The following is a 15,840-nucleotide window of genomic DNA, read 5'->3' as shown; positions in this document are numbered from 1 at the left end:
GCTGAAGCCTAGCTTGTAGGATTTTGAGCATCACCTTGCTGGCATGTGAAATGAGCGCAATTGTGCGGTAGTTTGAACACTCTTTGGCGTTGCCCTTCTTTGGAACTGGAATGTAAACTGACCTTTTCCAGTCTTGGGGCCACTGCTGAGCGTTCCAAATTTGTTGGCATACTGAGTGCAGTACTTTAACACCATCATCTTTTAGGATTTTAAATAGCTCAGCTGGAATACTGTCATCTCCGCTAGCTTTGTTGTTACTAATGCTTCCCAAGGCCCACTTGACTTCACTCTCGAGGATGTCCGGCTCAAGTTCAGTGACCGCACTATCATGGCTATCAGGGACATTCAGATCTTTCCTGTATAGTTCTTCTGTGTATTCTTTCCACCTCTTCTTAATCTCATCTGCTTCTGTTAGGTCCCTGCCTTCTTTGTCCTTTATCATGCCCGTCTTTGCACAAAATGTTCCCTTGAGATCTCCAATTTTCTTGAAGAGATCTCTAGTCTTTCCCATTCTGTTGTTTTCCTCGATTTCCTTGCATTGTTCATTTAAGAAGGCCTTCTTGTCTCTCCTTGCTATTCTCTGGAAGTCTGCATTCAGTTGGATATATCTTCCCCTTTCTCCCTTGCTTTTCGCTTCCCTTCTTTTCTCAGCTACTTGTAAAGCCTCATCAGACAGCCACTTGGCTTTCTTGCATTTCTTTTTCTTTGGGATGGATTTAGTTGCTGCCTCCTGAATAATGTTATGGACCTCCGTTACATTTATTATGTAATTTATTACATCCCACCTTTTCTCCAAGGAGCCCAAAAAAGCGTACCTGATCCATTGTATCCTCACAACAAGCCTGTGAGGTACGTTAGACTGAGACTCAGTGATTGGCCCTAAGTCACCGAGTGAGCTTCATGGCCTGTGTCCCAGTCCAACACACTAGCAACTGAGTGATAGATTTGGCCTGGGGGGAGGTCGGAGAGGAAATTTAAGTAATTGGCCATGGCTGCAATCTGAGAGGTATGCTGCCCAATCCCAGCGACTTTAAAACCTTGGATTTCTCCATTGATTTTTATGGGGAGCTCTCACTTCCATCCCTGGAGACATTTAAAAATAGCTCCTCAGTGTGAACCAGGAAATTACCTATCCAGACATTGAGACAGCTCATTCTAGACTTTTTAAATACCTACTTATCTCTTTCTCCCTTTACAGCCATGCCATTCCATTCCCCCTCCCACCCATTTGTCAATTTTTTCCCCACCCAGTCAGTCAACATTCTGTGCCATTGAGTCCATATATAGCTGTTTTTAGGCGTTACTACCTTCCGATTTTTATTTTAAAATGTTTGTACCCCTGAAAACTTTGGGGTTCCTCTGCGTCTGCTGATACCTCCCTCTTGTGCAGGTGTGTTCCCCTTTTGGCTACATAATGGCAAATACTCTCCCCTGAAGTTGGGAAATGTATCATAAGATAATATTACGCATATAACATACCAAACTGAGTTCAGTTTTTTTTTTTAAGAACATTAGCAGTAGCAAGAAGCCCCATTGGAAGTAGTAATTTTCCATTGTATCATGAGCGTTCTGGCATCATTAGAGCAGATTTTTACATTGTTAATGACCATGTGTCCTGTTTCCTCCTCTAAACATTTTGTTTCACCTTTAATGTTACCTAATGATGTTATTAATCTCATCCATTTGCTCACTTTTATGAGGCAAATAGCCTATAGATTAATTCCAGAATAGACTGGTGAATATTCTTATTGATTTTGATAGTCACCCGTAATACTTTACTGCCCAGCCTTACTATGAAATATAGCAGCCTTGTCGAACCTTGTGTCCTCCAGATGTTTTAGACTTCAAGTCCTTATCAGCCCCAGTCACCATGGCCAGTGGTCCAGAATTGTCATCCAAAACATCTGGAGGGTACCAGATTGGGGAAGGCTGAAATATTGCAATTTAAAAATGGCGAGAGAGAAGTAGACCAGCCTTAGGACTCAAGGAGCATGTGAGGTACAGATTTTCTTATCGTAATGACTTTACTTGTACTTCTGGCTTCATGTGCCTGAATATTCAAGAAATGTTCATTGGTGATGGATGAAACTCAGAAATAAGGACCTGCTACCTAGCCATGACTTCATAGAATCATAGAACAGTAGGGTTGGAAGGGGCCTACAAGGCCATCGAGGCCAACCCCCTGCTCCCTGCAGGAATCCAAGTCAGAGCACCCCTGACAGATGGTTGTCCAGCCTCATCTTGAATGCCTCCAGTGTGGGAGAGCCCACTACCTCCCTAGGTTATTGGTTCCATTGTCATATTGCGACTTAGACATTACCTGAGAACATTTGGGGAAGAAACCATAGCTCAGTGGTAGAGAAGATTCTTTTCCTGCAGAAGATTCCAGATCCAGTCCTTGCCATCTCCAGTAAAAAGGATCAGGTAACAATTGATGAGAAAGACCTTCTGCCTGAGACTCTGGATATCCACTGCTGGTCATTAATAAATAAATGGTCTGAAAAGTTAATATAGTTTGACCGTTCCCTATATTCTTATGAGCAGCAAGGTTGCTGTCGCCTCTTGTTTCCACAAAAGTCCAGCAAAAAGCTTAAACCTTATACCATAACCACATGAGTGGTTTACTTGTTACCATTCTCTTGTGGAAATAGCTATGAAGGTGGTGGCAACCATTTTCTCAGGTAATGTGTAAAACAGACTTTAGCTTGCTTTTTTATTCGTCACCTGTGTATTGTAACCCATCAGCCACTATGTCATTGGCACAGATCTGCAACATATCCTGTCATGTTTGTGGATGTAGCCTTGCTCAGATAATTGGGACTGTGAAATAGAAATAGTGTCTGAGGCTAAAGCTCCTCAGAAATGAAATAGTGGTAGATGCTCCTAGGGGCTATTATTTTTAGGCTGGCTTGGAGTCGGAGTTTGTAGTTTTAATTACTCTTGAGTCAAGTTTTGAAGGATAGCTGAGCAGCTATAAAAGCTAATGCTTGTGTTATTGTTGGCTTTTGTAAAATGAAAACCAAGATTCTGGAGAATCACTAAATGGCCAAATCAAAATGTGGGAGAATTATGCAACCACATAAACATGTTTTACAAGGGACTCTGTAAAGTGTCACTATAAAGCCAATATATATATAAGAAATATATGCTCCCTCTGCCTTAATAGTAGTGACCTTCCAGTGCTACTATATCTTATTCTAAGAGAGGAGTGCAAGTCCTGCTCTGTGCCTTATTGCACTAAGCTGCTATGGGGCTCTTTCAGAAAACCACTTATTTTGTAGCATTTAAAAAATGAATGTCTTGCTTTATATTTGTTTCTCTCCAGTAGAGTGCATTGTTGTGATACACTGAATAACATTTTGGCATATATCATAAGAGATTTCAAAATAAGCAGCTATAGGAATGGGTTATGACTAGGTACACAATGGATGGTTTAAAACAGCTTTGAAAACTGTACGAATTTATATAGATTATTCATGCAGCAGAACAAAACAGTCAAAATAGACCACATCCAATTTTGAGATCCTACCAGAGTTTTGGGCTTGCATAGTCCCTCTCTGTAACAATATGAAAGAACTGCTGAATTCGGCCTGAGTGGGTTGTGCTTCCTGGAAGGAACCATGAAATAGTTAAGGGCAACACCCACTGCTTCTGGCCTGGGGAGAGAGAGGCCACAGCCTGAGAGAGCTCAGTGGAAAGGCTTTGTTTAAATAAAACTTGTGAGTTTGTTTGGAAGGCAGAGCATGTGGGAATCTGAGGGGTTCAGTCCACCAACTTTGAAACACCCTCTGCTGCTCCCCCACTCCCTGCAGAACATCTCCCTGGCCTTATGTTCTCTCAAGGTTAAGGAGATCCTGTATTTAAATAAATGTGTGATCTCACAATTCACTTGTCAGCTTCATGGGAGTGGGTGGGGGAGTGTGCAAGGTTGAGGCCTGGCTAGAATCCTGGGGGCAAAGAAATGTCTGAACCTGTACAAGGCATAAAATACTACATCTTAAGAACAAATTGTGCCATTAATTTTTATGTATGTTTTCCCCATGGGTATTCTGGTGCTGAGATCTTTTCAATAAGAATCTCAGTGTCACCTTTGTGTAGATATGTTCCTCCATTGTAGAGGCATGTTTGAGCCAGGCAGATGTTGTATACTTTGAGCAAAAACAAGCCATAAACTGTCCCTAAGCCACCTCTTTTTCTAGTTAGGAACTAAGTAATGTAGCACATCAGCAAAGCCATCGTATTTCAAAGAGGAATACAAAGATGCTTACTTGAGGGTAAATCTAATTCTGATGGGTGCTTTGAAAGCCGTTCCCAGCCAAGAAGGTTTTTAAATGCACATTAAGAAGGTGCAACTTTTATGCATGCTAAATACAAACACAACTGTGGCTGTACCAGTTTTCCTATATCATGTTTTACAACCTAAGAATTAGTTTGGTAAAGCTTTAGTGTTGCTTGGACTTGTGCTGTGAGGTAGCCGATGTTGATAAATTGAAAAAAGAGGACATTTTAAGTGGCATCAAAGCAAGCTCTTTCCTATTCTTTTTTCAAAGGTCTGAATGAGATTATTTCCTTGGTATTTCAAATTGATTGAATGTCAAAAACAAAGGAACCTCTGTCTGTTGAGGAAAATCCATTGCTCCTATTGTTTTAAGTTATCATATCCATCATTTTGAAAGAAAATGTCAACAGGTGCTGGTATCTCCATCTGCATCTAACAGGTTTCTCATTTCAATTAATTCTTGTACTATTTATGAAAGCCTGGTTTATTAGAAGCTACAAGATTATTCAAAGCAGCTACCACAGTAGCTTTGCTTATCGTCCGGTACCCATGGAATCACTTTAATTGTTACATAGTTTCCCCAACTTGGTGCCCTCTAGAAGTGTTGGACAGCAACTCCAAGATGTGGATGAGGGGTCCAGGAATGGCTTGCTGAAGTGTTCTTTTCTCTGCTACTCATATAATTTGTATTTCTTCCAGAAATGTAGACCAACTTATGTCTTGTTCTCCCATCTGGGCAGTCCTCATACCGTTCAAGTGTATGGGGATTGCTTAAGAATGTCTCTGTTCGTTTTTTTCCCTAGTGACAGTAGGATATTCTGTCTCTGGCAGTGCATCTGTTACTAGTGCCAGAGTCCTCAAATTGATGTCATTCAAGAGGAAGGGCTTCTGTCTTGCCGAATTTAACCTCGTTGCAGTGGAGAAAAGCAGGGTTCTGTGGGGCTTCTTCTAAAGGGTGTCCCAGCTTTAGTCCTTTAAGCCTTTTGGAATACTCTTTCTTCCCTCAGTGGTTCCATTTGGTTGGGATAGGGAGGAAACCATTTTCTAAACTCTATTTGTGAGCCACAGTAGGTTTTGCTTTCCTCTCAGCAGTAGTTGCAACCAGCCTAATAGCCTCACTATAAAGCATGGGGGAAATTAGCACTCCCTTCCATCCCCACTCCACACACACTTCCTCAGCAGTGACTTGCCCACAAAGCAGGCAGCTTTGGCAGCAGTGAGTGAGGGATGGCTCAGGTAGAAGTTGTGGTCATCACTTTCTCCTGAACCAGTCAACTGCATTGCCTTAGAGAATTTCCATACCAGTCAGGCCTGACAAGCAGCTGCCTTGATCAATTCCATCAGCTTCTTACCACAGCTTTACTACACTTCTCAACTACTGTTGGTATGTCTTGTGTTTGGGGTTTTCTGTTCATTTATTTTTATATGTGTATAATCCTGCTTTTCTCACTTGGGCATCTAAAGCAGCATGCACCAACATAAAAAAGCAAAACAAAAAACCCAAACACCTCTACTTCTATTTCTACTTTTTATTTTTTATTACTGCTACTATATATAAAACCACCCAACCATAGGCAGCTTACAGCATAAAATGATGATACAATTTAATAATTTGGGGCCCAAAAATTTCCAGTGTAAATATTTCCAGAAAGAATAAATGCAGAAAACAAACAAATATACAGCACATACAGTTGTTCATAACACTAAACAAAAACATATTGCTATGGAGGTCCTGTGGTAGATGGTTCTCTTGTTCATAGAGATGGTATTCAACGAATGCTGGATGGAGTTGCCCTCTCCCTGAAAGAACAGATTCACAGCTTGTGGGGTGCTCCTCAACAGAGTTTGGGTTGCTTCCACAGAAGATGTTTATGGCAATATAATGCTGCCTCATTCACAGAATTTTATTGAGGGTCTAGACATCATCATCTTCCACTTGGAACCCTTCCATATTTTCCTACCACTACTTCCATCTTTTTTCTTACCACAGAAAATCCGCTAAGGAAGAAAAAGCAGAATAGCTGTACAATGCCTTCTGATTGTTAGTACTACGGCCCCTCCATCTGGAAGCACCCATGGTCTTTATAGGCCAGGGTGATGTCTGTAGCATAGAATGCCTTTCACCAAATTTGGGTGTGCCAGCTGCAACCTTTCGTGGTCAGAGATAGTCTGATGTATCCATGTTCTGGTAACATCCCATTTGGATTACTGCATTTTTTTTAATGTAGGGCTGCCTCTTAAGCCTATTCAGAAGCTTCAGTTAGTGGAAAATGCAGCAGCCAGAGTCTGCAGCATACTGTGAGTGAAGGGGCTAACCAAAGAGCAAAGTAATGAAGCAGGCAAATGTTCAAGCACGCAGGTATCAGCCCAGTGGAGTTCAGGCTAAGGCAGGAATGGTCAAGCTAGCAGGCAGAAGTCAAAGCACAGGCAAGCAGTCAGATACATGGGGTCTGGCTAAAGTAAGAGTGGTCAAGATAGCAGACAGAGGTCAAAATACAGGCAGTCAGATATGTTACACTGTCCAGAAGCAAAGTGAAGAAGGGGTCCAAGGATCAGTAGCATGGAAAATCACAGGGCAAGGTGGAAGACACTGGAGCTAAAAGAACAGTATTGTTAAGCAGACACTGAAGGCTTTTAACACCAGAGCGTGCTGAGCCCCACCTTCTCATGGGAGCCCTACTGGCCTGTCACTTGAGGTGACGATGCTCCTGGAGGCCAGGAGGTTGCTCAACCTCTGCCTCAGAGGCAGAGTCTCCTCCCGCTGACAGGGATGGGCCTGCAGCCATCTCCCCTGAGGGCCCAGGCTCCTCCTGGTCTAGTGAGAGTGACTGATCTGGGGTGTCCTTGGTTTCTAGGGGCTCTAGCTCTTCCTCTGAGGAGGATTCCTCCAGTGGGAGCATGACAGGCACTGATGCTGACTTGGATCCTATCTCACCAGTCTTTTAAAAAACTTGAGTGGCTGCCTATTTGGTTTTGGGCGCCTTGAGGAAATGAATGCCTACAACTGCTAAAGAGAAAATAGAATTTTGAACTTAGCAGTAGATTTTTTGTTTTCATAATAGGTGGAGGCCACTCTTGCTCACTCTGCTGGTATCATGAGCAGGATATGGGGAAGTCCCTTTTTTCTTATTTGACTATTATCTTTTTATTTCCTGATACTATTCCTTTCCCTTTTAAAGTAAAGTAAACTGTTCTAGTTTATAGTTACAGTGCGTTTTTTAAAAAAACAATTGTGCGACTATTTGGAAATTGATGGACTGCTGCCCTGTTCTAGTGTAGTCTGAGCAAAGCAGGAGCTCTTCCTTGTAGTTCTCAGTTTGAGGACCCTGTCTGCTATTCCCAAAGGACAGATATCCACTAGGGGTTGGACTCGATGGTCTTATAGGCCCCTTCCAACCCTACTATTCTATAATTCTAAGAAGAGGAATTTCCTGTAAAGTTCAAAATCCAGTTTTCCTGCTTCTCCCTTCTCTTAAGACAAACCACCTAGAACTCCTGACCTGTTTTAGAGTCACTGGATGGTTTGATAACTACTTCACCCACCCACTCTCACTTGGTTCAGACGTCACAACAAGCTGCGCTGGTGAGAGTAATTACATAAATACAACCGGCACACGCAGGGTGGTTAACAAGCCACCATGGCCTATTAACCACCCTGCGATCATGGAAACTGGCCATTACCCAGTCAGAGAAAGATTAAGGCATACTGTACTCTGAAGGAGATGGTTAGACATTAGTCCTTGTTGTTCAGTCGTTAAGTTGTGTCCAACTCTTCGTGACCCCATGGACCATAGCACGCCAGGCCTTCCTGTCCTCCGCTCTCTTCCGGAGTGTGCTCAAGTTCATATTCATTGCATCAGTGATGCTATCTAGCCATCTCATCCTCTGCTATCCCCTTCTCCTTTTGCCTTTTATTTTATTTATTTATTATTAAATTTATTAATCGCCCATCTGGCTGGTCACCCAGCCCCTCTGGGCGATCTACAACATACAATACAACAGTTTAAAACAATAAAATTCTACAATAAAAACATTTTCTAAAATACCCTAACCCACCCCAAATGCCTGCCTGAACAACCACGTTTTTAATGCACGACAGAGGCTCATTAAAGCCTTCAGTCTTTCCCAGCATCAGGGTCTTTTCCAGTGAGTTTTCTCTTCGCATTAGGTGGCCAAAATATTTGAGCTCCTTACAGCTGTGTAATTTTGTAAAAAGATTAATCTGGTGCTCTATCCCTATCTCAAGTTGTATTGCAAATAGCCCCATTTTGAGGGCTTAATGTTTTGAGAAAGCTTAATGTTCTTTTTGCAGATAGCACCCAAATGCAACTTTTACTAAGAGCCAATGTGAATGTCTGAAACTCACATGTTAGAGTTACTGTTTGTGTAATTAAATGCAAGTGTATTGAGCTTTTCTTTGAACTTTGCTTATTTTATAAATACATACCATTGGAGTTGCATCATATCAGATAAGAGTGTCATCTTGTGAGCTGTATGAACAGCTTTAGCTCCTATGTATTACGTGAGGCTACCTTCTTATCAGCATGTTCTAACATATGGTATGCATCACTTTAGAACAAATCATTCTTCTTTTATTCTCTAATAATGTTATAGGCTATATATATAGTAATACTGACTCAAAGAATCCTTAGTAAAATCTTTAGAACAAAACATTCCACTGACAGAAATCAGCTGTCACCCTCAATCATTATGGGTTTCTTCTCCAAGGTTATTTGCACACTGTGACTATGCTGTTTGCGAAATATTTGTTGCTCTGTCATGAATGTTAATTACCTACTCAAAATTGTGAGGATTTGAAACTCATCTCTTAAAGGCACAGGACTCTTCACAAACATTCCATACAGTTTATAGGACCATTGAGTGCAGCCATGGCAGGTGATCTTACCAATAGAAAGTTGTAGTAAATATATATAGAATCTGACTTGGAAAAGGTGTATAACTAAAATGGTAAAAGTTTATATGAACATATTGTTGTCACTGATAGTCCTTTGTACTTCTTTTTATAACCATTTTTTCAGATTTTCTTGTATCCTGGCTGAAGTGGTGGACATGTCTTCCTAGTAGTTGCTGTTCATAATCATAGCTGGTGGTTCAGTTAATACGTCCTATTTCTGATTCCCCAAATCATGATTTAAAGATCCACTTTTTAGTTAGCACCAGCCATAGTTTAGAATGTACCCCCACCATGCATAAATTTCTGCCCGCCCACCACAATAATAGAGTTTTCATAATAATAGAGTTTTCATAATAATAGAAACCAAATTGGTAAACATTTTATTTTTTTAGGAACTATTTCCCAACTAGCTGTTCTAGAAATGGTTTCAGAATGCTTTCCCATATGATGGTATGGGAAAGCTTATGGACTGTCTGCCTTTATACGAACTGGAAGCATCTGTCTATTTAGGGGGAACTGGAGTAGCAGGCAGAATTATGTTACATGTAAAATATTTCTGAACAAATCTGTATGCTATGTTTCATTGCAGAACCACAGACTGGATTCCATATTGCTTTTAAAATGTTGGATGCAGATGGGAATGAACAAGTAGAGAAAAAGGAATTCTCTAAGGTATAGATGTCAATATTTTAAAATCTTTTCACTTTTGTTTATGGAAATACCATATAACTACCAAATGAAAGGTGCAGCGGATTCAAGAATATTCCTTTCTCATCTGCTTTGTACAGAAGAGATCCTGCCCTCACTAGAACTGAGGAAATTAAAAACTTTTGTAACTTCTGTCATTAAAGTTCTGAGTTAAGTCATGAACATTCCCTTATACCAGATTTCATATTTTTACATTTGGACATAGGTGGCAATGAACATATGACAAACCTGCCCTCCCTCTTCCTCTACTAACATACTTGGTCAGGAGCAGTGCTTTAGTGTCAGAAGCTAGGACAAAAAGTTTCTTTAATTTAAAGCTTCTCAGATTTCTGATCACTTGTGTGTGTAGAATCGAGATATTTCTACACACACAAGCATAATCACTAGAGAGAGGTTTCCATTGCATATTTAACTTTTTATTGGGATTCTATTAATTACACACATGAGTTCAAAATCAAATACCCAAGTATTCCGTTAATATGAATAACTTTTGAGACCATCTGGAGAGAGGATGAAGTGACTTCAGTTTCAGCACAAAAAAAAGAAGTCCAACAAATGTGATGGGTTGGGTCTTTAGCTGACCTGTCCGGTTCTAACAGACTTGCTTCTTGGACACAGAAGAAAATGGTGTTCCCCAGGTTCCAGTGAAGGTGGAGCACAATTGATGCGTGACCTGTAAGAGCCATATCTCCTTGCTCCACTGCACTAATTCATAGACTGCTTTTCCCTTAGCTGTAAATGGTAGCTGCTTGTCTGTAGGCACAGTTCTGTCACATGTCCCCCTATATCTAATCTTTCAACAGTACTAGAAGCTTGGGAGGAGCAGAGGAAATAATGCCCTACCCCACCTTGATCAAACAAACAGATCTCCATGCACTGCTAGGAAAAGGGGTGTTAAGTGTTTGTTTGTTTGTTTATTATATTTCTATACTGCCCAATAGCCAAAGCTCTCGGGCCGTTCACAAAAATTAAAACCACAAGTGTGTTTCAATGTGCACCACTCTTTTAGAATGACACTGGACTGGGCCTGGTGCAGACTATTTAGGAGAGATACAGTTATTTCAATCCTAACCTGCCAAAAGCCTCATCTGATGTTGGCATGAGGAATTGGAGATGAGGGTTAAGGATGATAAAGCAGGCAGCTTTGGGAGTGTTATTCAGTTTCATTATTCAGAAGGGAAAGTCATGTGCTGCTTGTCTCAGAGTGATAAACATACTTTTAAAAGCACCTCTCTTAACAACTCTAAATCCTCTGCTTTCTATCTCTATCCAAGCCGTTATCGTAAATAATAAATCCCATGTTCTTTTATTTTTGCTGTCCATTTGAGGACTGATGTTAACATCTCTGAAAGGTAGGTGAGCTTTGCAGTGTGCTGTGCTAAATCTCTTGTTAGAAACATGAAGAGATTTGAAAGTAATTATAAATGTTTCACAAAGAGAGGCTGCTCCCAGGGGTCTGCTGAATGATTTGCTAGAGATTTATAGTAAGCTCCAAATGGGTGTATTTGCTACAGAGCTTGGTTTGGATCTTAACTTGTTAAAGAATGGTACAGTACAAAATTACCAAGTCATATTCTGATCCTCTTCTTTAAAAAAAAAAAAATTTTTTTTTACAGATACATCAGTTTATAGTGCTTTTTGACCATTCAGAATGATTCACATGGACAATGTAGGATTATCCTATATGTCAGGTGGGAGGGCTAAGATGGAGAGAAAGCAGCTTATCTAAGGCCACTTGGTGAGCTCATGGCTGAAGCAAGAGCTGAACTAAAGACTTTCTGGATCACTCTTAGCCACACTTAAGTTTTTAGATGAATCTTCTTTTTTAAATGGCTTACAAAAGCAGTTATCTGTTCCTACCATTCTTTGATCTTATGTTGCCCTGTCCCATTTGAATGTATTTCTGAAAACCTGCAAGATCAGGTCGGAAGACCTAAAACAGAAGGCCACTTCCTTAACCAGTTCTTCCCCTCCCCACCCCCACCCGTTTGAAAAGCCTCTCCAGAGAGGCAGGGGCCCACTGGAACAGTATTGGCTGTGACCTGGGTGGCTGCAGCAGGACAGAGGGATTGCCCAAAATTGGATGGAAGAACTTGGAAGAGATGGGAAAGATTGGTTGCACAAGCAGCCTACCACTTGTGCAACCTTTAGATCCATTCCTTCCCCTTAGTCAGAAGGGGTTGGACTCGATGGCCTTGTAGGCCCCTTCCAACCCTACTATTCTGTGATTCGGTGAAGCCTGTATCTATTATAATCAGAAGTGATTAAGATTATCTTAATTCTTTAGACTTTAAAGAGTTGATTGTTGTGTTTGGCCCACTTCACATGGTACCAGATTCCTTCATGGAAGAAACTGCATTAACATGACACCTGCATCGTCATATGTGATCTTTCTGTATGTGGGCTTTCCACTCACGGTACATGTGCTAAGAATCTGACAGTGTGTGTAAACCACACAGAACTGTCCCAAGTTACAATCTACACTGGAGCTTATGTTTGTTCTTACATGAAGGTGTTTTCAGTGTCGGGATTTTGGTAGTGTCTGAAGTGGCCTTAAAAACCTCCTGTCTGGGTTTTGTTTTGTTTTTAACATTTTGGTCAAAGCACGCTCTGGTATGAAAAGCAAGAATATAGTTAGCAAATGAAAACCTTTGCCTTTTGTTTTAGCTTCAGAAAATAATTGGGAAGCAAGATGAGTTTAAAACAGCTTTGGGAGATGAAGCACTATCTCAGGTAGGTCTTCTGAGAATAAGTGATTTTCCTTCTAACCAGTTTGTTATGGCACTAATGCACTGTTCTCTTTTTTACTTTATTCCTTGCACAGCTTGTAGCTTATTACATCCATATCAACTCTGCTACTTAATTAAATGGAAGTGCCTGATCTGTTGACCTTGCTTTGCATTTTCATTAGAGAAATAATTCCAAATGGCTTTTGTTCCTTATTTTGTTTTTTTGAGAGAAACGCATTGAATTCATTAAGTAGTATGTAGTCACACTATTTTTATAAATATGTAATAAAGGAACCCTTTAACACTATGCTTAACTTGCTTGAACAAAGAGCAATAAATACACTACTAAGTCAGCTTGGGAGCTTTATCTTGTATAGATATATTCCAATACAGAAAGATTCCCCCAAATTAAAATCAATTCATCAAAAACTTCCCAAGAAATCAGTAACTGCTATCGCAGGCTATAGAATCAAAAGGTTTTCCATCCCTATTCCAGGTATTCAGAGGTTTATCACATAGATAAAACTGCACTGTTAGGAGTATCTTTCATTTTAACTGTTCTTAAGTTATTTTATGAAGAGTTTTTTTGTCTTCGCAATCTACTTTGACCATGCAATCTAAGAGCACAATCCTATACATACTCAGAATTAAGTCTCATTGTATTTGGAAAAGCTTACTCCAAGGTAAATGTGCACTGGATTGCAGCCTAAGGGCATAATCCTATGGGGATAGTCAGCTGCCTCCTAACTCGGAAGCGACCAACTATCCAATGCAGGGCTTCTCCTCCATGATCCACCCGCCCTGCATTTGTGGCTAGACAGCTGATTTCGGCTGTCTAGCTGGAGCAGCTCAGAGCAGGGGGTGGAGGGGAAGCTGGAGAGCACATAGGAAGCATCGTACTGGCATTCCCACCATTCCCTCCCTGCCCCCAGGAACTTCCCCTTTCCCCCCACTCCACGCTGCTCTTCCAAGCACGGAGCCAGGGACAAACTGTGCCTCCTACAAGGGGAAGGGGGAAGGGGTGGAGCTCTGGCTCTGAGGTCGGTTCCCAAAAACCAAAAAATCCTATGGACATCTAGCCACTGTCTAGAGGCCATAGGATTGCACCCTTAGGCTCCAGTCTTATACACATTGAACCCAATGGTAGTTTCCGCCAAGAAAACATAAGATCAGGCTGCATATCTGAAAATAACAAAAATAGAAGACCTTTATGTAACTGTTTTGTTGCATCCAAAATCTATGACTTTCAAAGAAGCTCATAGGAATTGTTTGATGCATCCATCAAACTATCTGTAGATTACAGTACTTCTGAATTTCAGGCATTGGGGTGCTTCATTTTCTGCCTCTGACAAATCATAAAGCCTCATTGAAGGAATTTGATAAAGTCATAACTACTTTTGGAAGACTCGCAGGCTATAAATTAAAATTTATTTATTCACAACATTTCTATACCGCTTCACATCTAAACAGATTCTGGTGAACAATAGAAGATAAAAAATAAAATAATAAAACATGTTAAATATTATTATTTTAAAAAACAGAATACTGATAAAAATACTGATAAATAAGGATAAAACAAAGGTTCTTGGATTATATTTCAAGAAAACTGAAAAAGATCAAATCCAAAAAGACAGTTATCTGTGGAAAAAATAAACGAATGAGATATCTGGGTATAAGGATTTCAAAATATATGCAAGAGTTATATAAGGATCATTTTGAAGATTTTATACTACTAATTGAGTAATGGTCAAAACTGAACATACCATTTTATAGGCTGCATTTTAGCAGTCAGAATTATTTTTTTATTGCAGTGTACGCAAATTAAGGTAAAGATCAAATAATGAACTGGCAAACAAATGTATTTATGTTTATTTGGAAAAAATAAGAGAGTACAAGTTAAAGTACTTATTCTACAAGATGAGAAAAAAACACAGAGGTTTAGCAGACCTTAAGATGAAAGTGTACGGTTAGGGCAAAGTGTATAAGTCAGTTTACAGATTGGATTAAAAAAAAGAAAAATCTCCTATTTCAATATCAGAATATGAAAAGGCACTTAAAAAACTCTTTATGTATGTTACTATGGACGAATAGGTATTTAAGGACACAAGATTATCCATCCATCCTCTCCTCCTCCCTGAAGTCCCTCTTCCTTCCCAAAACCCACCCCTTCGGAAGGGAAGGCAGGCAGAGCACAGAAGACAACAGAGGAGCAAAGCCTGTCCACTCGTGGGGAAGTGAGGAAGAGGGGGGCCATCCGCCTCACTCCTCCCCCATATTCTCCACATGGGGAATGCAAAGGAGGAGCAAAGCCAGTGCCTCAGTGGGCTTCACTTCACCTGAGCTTTCCCTAGCTGGAAAATTAGTAACTACACTACTAAATTGGTCAGCATTTATCACCTTATGCAAATCAAATGCACTATATTTCAGTTTACATTATTTTGTTATGAGGTTTCTTTGAGTGTATGCCTTACAAAAGATTATCTGTTTAGTGGATAACGTATTTATTTTTATCATTTTTTTCTTTTAAGTACTATGTTTAATGAAAATCGATGGATTTTATTATAGACATCCTTTTCTTTTTTTGATACTGTATAATGTAATTGTAGTATTTTATATGTAATGATTTATGAAGCGATTCTTAGGTTTTATATGTTTTTGTTAGTATTAAAGAACATGAGTGCCTTTTGGTTTTTAAAATTTGAAAAATCAAATGATAGAATACAGCTTTTTAGGTAGCTGCAAACTGATTCATGTTACTTCATTTAGGGAAACGTGGCATAGAACAAGTAAGAATGCTGCTTGAACTATAAAATATGTTGTCACGTGTGCAGTAAGCATGAAACCCACTGAATTAATGCAACTTGTTGATAATACTGAAAGCTAAATAACCAGAAGTATTTAAACTCATGAATAGATTGCTGTCTTTCATCTTGCCTCTTCAGCAGAATATAAAGACGGAGGGGCTATTTAGATGTCATTAGAACAGTACTGTTGAAATCCCTGTGGATTCCTTGTTGCTTAGTGTGTTGTTGTGTTCAAAGAAATGCCACTTAGTCTAAGTGGTGAAAGAAATACATAACATAGAAATCCTGCACTTTGTGTGGTTTTAGCCTTCTGAAAGGATGAAATAGCTGAGCTAAGTGAAATGCATTCTTTGATTTCCGTAGGCCTGTTTTCCAGAAGGAAAAATTCAATTATATAGAACACAC

The 15,840-nt window shown here is 40.0% G+C and overlaps 1 protein-coding gene across 4 annotated transcripts in view; it reads left to right on the top strand.

The window, feature by feature from the left end:
- Nucleotides 1-15,840, top strand: part of MICU2 (mitochondrial calcium uptake 2) — a 117,283-nt gene that overhangs the window by 83,267 nt on the left and 18,176 nt on the right. For all 4 annotated transcript variants that reach the window (XM_084842872.1, XM_084842871.1, XM_084842870.1 and 1 more), the window contains exons 6-7: nucleotides 9,784-9,866; nucleotides 12,570-12,635. In XM_084842872.1, the coding sequence (XP_084698998.1) occupies nucleotides 9,784-9,866; nucleotides 12,570-12,635 (149 nt within the window). The remainder of the gene's footprint in view (nucleotides 1-9,783; nucleotides 9,867-12,569; nucleotides 12,636-15,840) is intronic.

This window comes from Heloderma suspectum, chromosome 3 (assembly GCF_057233095.1).
Source record: "Heloderma suspectum isolate Gila_16-S chromosome 3, 16-S_ref, whole genome shotgun sequence".
NCBI lineage: Eukaryota > Metazoa > Chordata > Lepidosauria > Squamata > Helodermatidae > Heloderma > Heloderma suspectum.
The sequence above is the reverse complement of the archived record's forward strand: the minus strand, read 5'-3'. Positions and strand labels throughout refer to the sequence as shown.